The following is an 8,151-nucleotide window of genomic DNA, read 5'->3' as shown; positions in this document are numbered from 1 at the left end:
TGCGGCAGGATTTAAAATGCGGTATCTGTAAAGGACAATTAATCTTTAAGCTACTAGATGAAATTTGACTTGTAAGTAAGTATTAGGTAAAGGCTTGAAAGAACATATAATTACTGAACTAATAATGCTTCCACACCTCTGTTTGAAGTCTCCATACAGGATCCTGTTGGGAAAACCCTTTCTGCAGATCCTGATGCCTTCCAGCACACCATTACAGCGCAGCTGGTGCATGACCAGAGGGTTCTCCATGGCCCCAGGAGTCTTGGTCTCATTGGGGATGATGCAGCGGACAAAGTGAGGGTGAGTGCATCTCAAGTTGGTCATCAGCTTATTCAGATTCTCCTGTAAAAAATAGAAAAGACAATAAAAAGACAACAGAAAAATAAATATCAAACAATATTGGTGTTGGAGGCATTTTATTTGTTCACTGAGTTAGATATTGAATAATAAAAATTATCGATCATAAATAGTTACACTCACCCTGTGGAGAGCAGAGACCGTTTGGAAGGAGGAGCCCTTCTTCTTTGTACCTTTTCCACCCTTTTCTTGTGCTGAATTATTCATTTTTAAAAACGTTAGTCATACTGATTAAGTAGGCTAACATCAGTTCAGTATTGATACTATATCTGTGGGAAATCAGCATGTAGTATCCTTTTGCACGTCTTTCTATGTCATTTTAATCTTGTGCTATGGTGAAATAATGGCTGCAGTTACTGAAAATATATTCAACATATGATATAACTGCTAATTTGTTCACGTCACATGAACTTGTTACAGGTTTCATACACACATTCAAAACGTATTGCCATCATTAACTTATTTGCAACCTGATATATACCTCAATATCTGGTAAATATCTGGTTACCTGAATCAGCACTGGCATAGTTTGCAAACAACATTGCCAGTAGCTTGAGAGTAGACTTCTGGAATAGCGCCACAACAGTCTCATTCAGGGGGTCTTTGTTCTTGACCAGCCAGTTGCCAATGTTGTAGTCCACAGTACCAGCATAATGAATCAGGGAAAAGTGAGCCTCTGGTTTCCCCTTGACAATCCTGGGCTTCTGGAAGTTGTTGGATTTTCCCAGATGGTTGTCATAGAGCTTGGCTTTGAAGGTTGCGTCACTGGCCTTAGGGAACATGCACTCCTCTTCAAGGATGGACATGATGCCCATGGGCTACAGGGAATAGTGTATGTAAGCCATATTATACCCAATACACAGGTTACAGACCTGGTTTGAACTGGTTACAAACAGGCATGTTTGGACATGATTAAGGGAACAGACAATATATATTATATATAAACATATAATACAGTATCTTTCATATTGAGTGCATAGTATCTGTGACAGAATTTTTTTTAACTTAATTGCATGTTAATGAACTGGACGTCAATGTATATTTGTGCAAATTCCACAATCATACTGTAGAATCAGATAAAAACCAAATAAATTAAATAGCTGCAAGACTTTTACTTTTTCCCACCTTTTCAATCAGGTCAATGCAAGCCTGTAAGTCCATCCCAAAGTCAATAAACTCCCACTCAATTCCCTCCTTCTTGTACTCCTCCTGCTCCAGCACGAACATGTGGTGGTTGAAAAACTGTTGTAGTTTTTCATTGGTGAAGTTGATGCACAGCTGCTCAAAGGTGTTGAACTGCAATAGAGAAATATATTTTGGATTAATACCTTCACATGAACGTCTTTTCAGGTTTAGTACAAAAATATCATTAGAAAATATAGCTGTTAACAAATCCTAGAAACTCACATCAAAGATCTCAAAACCAGCAATGTCCAGGACACCTATGAAATACTGGCGAGGCTGCTTGGTGTCCAGTGATTGGTTGATTCTCACCACCATCCAGAGGAACATTTTTTCGTACACTGACTTGGATAGTGCTCCAATAGCATAGTTCACCTGTGTCGACAGAGAAATACAAAAAAATCTATGTTTTTTGTTGCCTTTGCAATCTGTTAGTCATTTTTTTACTTTTTTAGTAGTTGTTCATAATTGGGTTTATTGTTTTGTTATACACCAAATTCTACATGTTTCATATGTAAGTTCAAGATATAGGTCTGAATATCCTATTGTAACATCCTGGTTTGTAGCTACTGTTCATATCTCACTTGCTGGACATTTTGTCCCTTGGTGACCCACTCGTTTCCTACTTTGACCCTTGGATGACAGAGACCCTTGATGAGATCAGCAGAGTTCAGGCCCATCAGATAAGCAACCTTGTCAGCATCTATGCAAGTAAAGCAAAATTTCGGTCAATGAGTGACTCAGACCATTTATGCAGTGAGGGGCATAAGGCAGATTCCATATTAGGTAAAACTGTGTGCTGTGCTTTCAGTATAGATCAGGAGGTCCAGCCATGAGACTCACCCTCAGTGCCGTCTGCTTCTGCCTGCTCCTCACGCTGCTTCTGCTTGAACTTCATGTTGCCGTAGTGCATGATGGCCCCAGTCAGCTTGTAAATGCCATTCTTCTCCTCCTGGGTGAAGCCCAGCACATCAAATGCTTCCTACAGGAGAGAGACGAGAGACAAAAGGCAAATGCTGCAGTGGGTTACATCATTATCATCTGATATTAACCATGATTATTCACTCACGTCTGTGGCCATAAGCTCTTCAGCATCATCGATGGAAGCTACGGTCGTCTCTCCTTGGGAGATGAAGGCGTAGTCATAGGGGTTGCTGGTGATGAGCATCATTTCTAATGAAAAGTAAATATAGTTGACATTCATTTCTTCCTTGCAAATACGATTGTAGTATATATTTAGTGCAATGCAAGCATCAGTGCTCACCCAGAAGCTCTGGTTTCTTTTGGGACAAGATCTGGTAGAAGATGTGATAGTCTCTCTCAGCCTTGAGCTGGAAAGTCACACGAGACTTCTCCAGAAGGTCTGCACAAAACGGTCACAATTAAAATTTTGCATGTCTTTGAATCTTATACTGACTTTTTAAAAGATCAAGTGGATATATATTTGCGCATTTACTTACATGTCTCAATATCAGCAGACGCTAGTTTACCATTGGCTGCAAAATGGATTCGAATGAACTTGCCCTGATAAACAATAAAAATAAAAAAAAGACTCACATACAATTACGGTAGTTAACATAACACGACACAACACAACACTATACAATACAATACAACATAATATAACATAACATAATGGCGAGAACAGGCCATTCAGCCCAACATGCTCCCCGTTTTCCTACCACTAAAATGTACCTAGTGCGCTCAGTACGCTAGATAGTATCTAGCGCCATATCAAGCCTGGTCTCAAAAACCCCCTGAGTTTCTGCCTCTGCTACATCACCTGGCAGGCTATTCCACACAGTGATTACTCTCTGGGTGAAAACATACTTCCTAACATCTGTGCAAAGTTTACCTTTTGCCAATTTCCATTTACGCCCCCTTGTTCTACTAACAGAACAGAACCTGAAGAATCTTTTGTAGTTCTCTTTGCTAATCCCTTTTACGCATTTAAAAGTCCCCTAAGCCCCCTTTGACTAAACTTGAAGAGATTAAGCATCTTAAGTCTTTTCTCATAATTTTTATCTTTCATACCAGGAACCATTTGGTTGCTCCTCTTTGAACCTTTCCTTCGCATTAAGATTTTCTTTTACATGGAGAGCTACACCCCCACCTGGCTTACTGGATCTATCCTTCCTAATAGGTTTATACCTCTCTATATCATATGCATCCCCATCCCTTTCCCCAAGCCATGTCTCTGTAATTCCAACCAATGCATAGACCCCACTATTCATAGCAGCCTCAAGTTCCAGAAAATGTATTTTTTATGTATTTCTTATACTTCCAGAATTTAAAAAAACATTTCAGACTATTACTTCTACACAACCTCTCCTGTTCCCTAACTCCCCACTGTCCCAAGCCACTCTTTCTAAAATATTGCTTTAAAATTGTATCAGTGTTCTCACTATCATATGTAGCCCTGTCAGCGTCCATCTTCAGTCTGCACCACCCTACATTTTTCACTCTCTAACCTCCCTGCCGCCCATGTCCCTAGCTTAGTATTTTGCTCAAGTTTAGTCTGTTGTGGCAGCAGGACACTCACAAATCTTGAAGAGTTGTCATTTCTGATGGTCTTGGCATTACCAAAGGCTTCCAGAGCTGGGTTGGCCTGGATGATTTGATCCTCCAGAGTGCCCTGAGAATGAATTGTGTTTATAGTATATAATATAGATACATGGATGAGCTATAGACAGAACTCTTGAAATGCTTTAAGAAAGTTTTTCAATCTTTTCTACTGAGCATTTAATTATCAGATCAGCACAGGCTCACCTTTTTGTCAGAAGCAGAATCTTTCTTTATTCCTCCAGCAGCAATGCTGGCAAAGTACTGGATGACTCTCTTGGTGTTCACGGTCTTGCCAGCACCAGATTCTCCACTGGAGATACAAGTAAAGTAACACAGATTCTGTTACATTTGTTTCAGAATTGCATTTTTAAATAAAGTGTTACACAAACAGCGCCAAGCTTTGCCAAGCTTTACAGCTAACCAGTAGCATAGACTGATCATTCAAAAGCAACAAAATGCATTCAGACCAAATGCACTATGATGCAGTTTAGAAAACTTCACAAAACAATTAGGTATTATGGTTCTGTGACTTAATGTATAATTGAGGCAAGGACATGCATTCTGATTTAAAACATGTTTTATATTTGAATATTTATATTTGCAATATTTCTGAGAGATAAGATTATATCAAAGGACAGAGATGAAGATGTATGGGGGCGACATAGCTCAGGAGGTAAGACCGATTGTCTGGCAGTCGGAGGGTTGCCGGTTCAAACCTCGCCCTGGGCGTGTCGAAGTGTCCTTGAGCAAGACACCTAACCCCTAACTGCTCTGGCGAATGAGAGGCATCAATTGTAAAGCGCTTTGGATAAAAGCGCTATGTAAATGCAGTCCATTTACCATTTACCATGTCCTCCCTGAAAAAATGAATCAGAATGTACAGAATCTGTGTTGAAGCGAAGTTACTTAATCTGCAATGTCTATCGTCCAATTCCCTGACAAATTTAAGAGTTGAAACCAGAGACACTGACAAAAGCATGTGAAATTATGAGCACATGGCATGCTGTGACTGTCTCACTCCTCCAGACAGTGTGAATTAGACCATATAATAGTATAATGACACTGTAAGTCTAATAGTCTATGTAATTCATTTGTTAAGACTGTTGGTGTTGGTGGTGTACTGTGGTTGGATAATGGAATGGCTCATTGCGATAGTGGTGTTATGTGATAGAGTATAACTGCATTTTAAACTGGAACCTGTGGCAACCACAGTTTGGGTGATTTCGCAGCGATCACCAAAATTAACAAAATAAATATATTTGTACAGAATATACATACACATATATATGTATAGCCCTATCTGGAGCTTATTATATCTTATTTAGTGCCAGTAGGGGGCACTAAATTTATTGCCCACATTAGTTTGTGCAGCATTGTCACCAGGAGTTCTACTTACTTACATGACGAAGGGTTTCATTTTATTAGTTATATTATATGTAGACAGTATTAAAAGGTGTTAACCCACTGGACTATGAATATTTCCACAAACATGATGCTTGACATTATTTTAAGGATTGAATATAATTCAGATAAAATGACCTAATAGAACAGCCAGGCTGCAAACTCAAAAGGCCAGGTCAGACATGCATTTGCAGAAATTGATTATATATAATCATGTGCAAATATTCTATTAGTACCTTCAACACCACTCGTAAACTTGGGCATGAGCCTTTTTTTCAGGGTAGCAATGTAAATGAAAATTTGCATTGCTGAAATACTGCATACTGTATAACGTATAAAATGAAAATTTCACAGCCATGTCATCAACTGACATGCCTTTGACAGACAAGGTCAAGATTAGACAGCACAATAAATAAACAATTTATGTACATGCAAGAGCAATTTTAGCTGTATAATCTGTAATGTTTTAGTTTATTTTTAGCGTAAATATGCAGTCATATGTAACTTTGCTCAGCCAGCTGTAAATCTTTGGAAGATTTACTGTAGCACCCTGCAAGCATGTTAGACCATATCAGCTACTTTCCAGTTCAGTCTGGAACATCCAAAATGCCAAGTAGCCTCATCTAATGCCAACATGCACAAGGCTGTTCACCATCAATTTGCCCTCATCCCCAAACCAGCCTTCAATGTTTTTAACTCTTCCTCCTTGTTGTCAGGAATCACCAGCTGTCACTGAATAGCACCAAAAATCCCAATGTCAGACTACGATGCACTGTTAACCAGATTCATAAAAGTATTTACTGCCATTATGTACAGTAAATCACACAGAGCAGAAGTAAATTTAATATAGTTGCACCCACTCAAATTGCTTTAAATAACAGTTACCAACTTTTAATGTAAATTCATTGGCACTTATTTTCTCATTGATGTCTCATTTTCTTTCAAGCTTCATTGAACAAAAATGGATAGAACACAGACTTAAAGGGAAAATTCCAAGCAGAATGGGTCGACTTACGTGATGAGAATTGACTGGTTTTCTCTATCTGAAAGAAAAAAAGAGGTAATTGTCGCAGTGTACTTCCAGGCAATATCAGATAGTTTTTCAACATCATGTGAATGTGCCAATGCTGAATGGCAACAGAGTAGGGTAGGTTGTCAAAACCGGCATACAGCTCTGCCCTGACGTCCATTACTTCCCAAATTCTTACCTGTAAGCATGTACTGATAGGCATTGTCAGAAATTGAAAAGATATGAGGAGGAGCTTCACTCCTCTTCTTTCCTCTGTAAGCGATGACCACCTCCTGATTGTATACTGGCAGCCACTTGTAGGGGTTGACAGTGACGCAGAACAGCCCTGAGTAGGTCTGAAAGAGAGAAGCATAGGTCAAGTCATCAGGTCATTTTCTTTCCCTACTTCTGTGTAAATGAATGTGAGTGTGGCAGGTCTGTACTCACATAGATCATCCAGGCTGCATAACGCTCTTTGAGGTTAAACAGAACAGCGGGCTCATGCAGGAAGGTGAACATGGCCATGTCCTCAATTTTATCAAACTTGGGCGGGTTCTGAGGATGGACGTCCACCTCCTTTACAGTAACGGTCTAAGAAAAGTAGAATTGAGAGCAGCATCACTCTGAAATTATTGTAATGTCTCCCAAGAAATTGTCACAGTAATGAATTCAAGTGTGAGTGCAAGTTTTACATTTTCCAGTCCTTTTTTAAATCCAAAGCCAAAAACAGCCACCCTTACCTTGCCTCTCTCAGTTTCAGCAGTGACTTTGTCTCCTTCACGGCTAACGATGGAGGCCTTAACAAACTCCTCCACGGGGTCGGGCACAAAGCACTCCTTCTTCATGTCGAAGGGGCGAGTCTGCGCCTCCAGACGCTCCCTCTCTGACTTCCGCAGGAAAGGCGCAGCAGCCCCAAACTCTGACTGGTCCCCCATTTTCTAACCAACCAAGAAGTCATCACTCATTTCTTAGAGCACAATTATCTGTGTGTTTATGTTTGATTCATGTATTTTAGCTCCATTTATTGTAGTGTTAAAAATACATCTTTAAGTGATAAATCTTTTGTAATGTATGACTGTTTGTTGTTTTAAGAGCAGCTTCTCCTTAAAGAGTGATTAAGCTACAACCGCAATTCTAGTACTGCAATACAAAATTCAATAGGATGCTGGTGTTTTGTAAGGAATTATTATTTGAAAACTAGCAAATTAAATTCTCTTACCTCTTAATAAATCCTTGAGCAGAAGATCAGCAGTGAGTTGGGCTTGTAGTGACTAAAAGAAAGAAAGAGAAAAAACTGTTTTACCAGCATTCCCCACAACTGTCTGCAGTTAAGGCTTCTTTGCCTTTGCAGCAGATGGCAGCAAAGGAAAACAGATGCACCTTCAGCCCAATGGGCATTGCCTCCTTTTAGACAGGGTAACTGTTACTACAGAACCTGTGCTATTGCCAGATAATTATTCTGTTACTAACTAAGAATTAGTTCCACAGTAACAGAAGTGGGAGGTGCAGGTGGAGGAAAGTGGCTTCTGTTGCAGCTTACCCTCAGATAATGCAATTGGCCTGTCCAGGTCCAACTCTCTCCACTCTTTTTAAAGGAAGTCACTCTCCAAATTTGGAAGTGGCATCTCGAGAACCCG

The 8,151-nt window shown here is 39.7% G+C and overlaps 1 protein-coding gene across 1 annotated transcript in view; it reads right to left on the bottom strand.

Annotated features, from left to right (window-relative positions):
- The window catches only part of LOC135260321 (myosin heavy chain, skeletal muscle-like), a 15,050-nt gene extending 6,899 nt beyond the window's left edge, over positions 1-8,151 (bottom strand). Inside the window, exons 1-19 of the mRNA XM_064345565.1 lie at positions 8,055-8,151; positions 7,734-7,785; positions 7,255-7,452; positions 6,962-7,105; positions 6,714-6,870; positions 6,521-6,548; positions 4,309-4,414; positions 4,082-4,174; positions 3,000-3,063; positions 2,804-2,902; positions 2,609-2,712; positions 2,383-2,521; positions 2,124-2,242; positions 1,765-1,914; positions 1,483-1,653; positions 866-1,175; positions 481-551; positions 137-342; positions 3-25 (exon numbers count right to left, since the gene is read on the bottom strand). Of these exons, the coding sequence (XP_064201635.1) occupies positions 3-25; positions 137-342; positions 481-551; positions 866-1,175; positions 1,483-1,653; positions 1,765-1,914; positions 2,124-2,242; positions 2,383-2,521; positions 2,609-2,712; positions 2,804-2,902; positions 3,000-3,063; positions 4,082-4,174; positions 4,309-4,414; positions 6,521-6,548; positions 6,714-6,870; positions 6,962-7,105; positions 7,255-7,449 (2,179 nt within the window). The 5' untranslated portion in view covers positions 7,450-7,452; positions 7,734-7,785; positions 8,055-8,151. The remainder of the gene's footprint in view (positions 1-2; positions 26-136; positions 343-480; positions 552-865; positions 1,176-1,482; positions 1,654-1,764; positions 1,915-2,123; positions 2,243-2,382; positions 2,522-2,608; positions 2,713-2,803; positions 2,903-2,999; positions 3,064-4,081; positions 4,175-4,308; positions 4,415-6,520; positions 6,549-6,713; positions 6,871-6,961; positions 7,106-7,254; positions 7,453-7,733; positions 7,786-8,054) is intronic.

Source organism: Anguilla rostrata, chromosome 8, assembly GCF_018555375.3.
Source record: "Anguilla rostrata isolate EN2019 chromosome 8, ASM1855537v3, whole genome shotgun sequence".
NCBI lineage: Eukaryota > Metazoa > Chordata > Actinopteri > Anguilliformes > Anguillidae > Anguilla > Anguilla rostrata.
The sequence above is the reverse complement of the archived record's forward strand: the minus strand, read 5'-3'. Positions and strand labels throughout refer to the sequence as shown.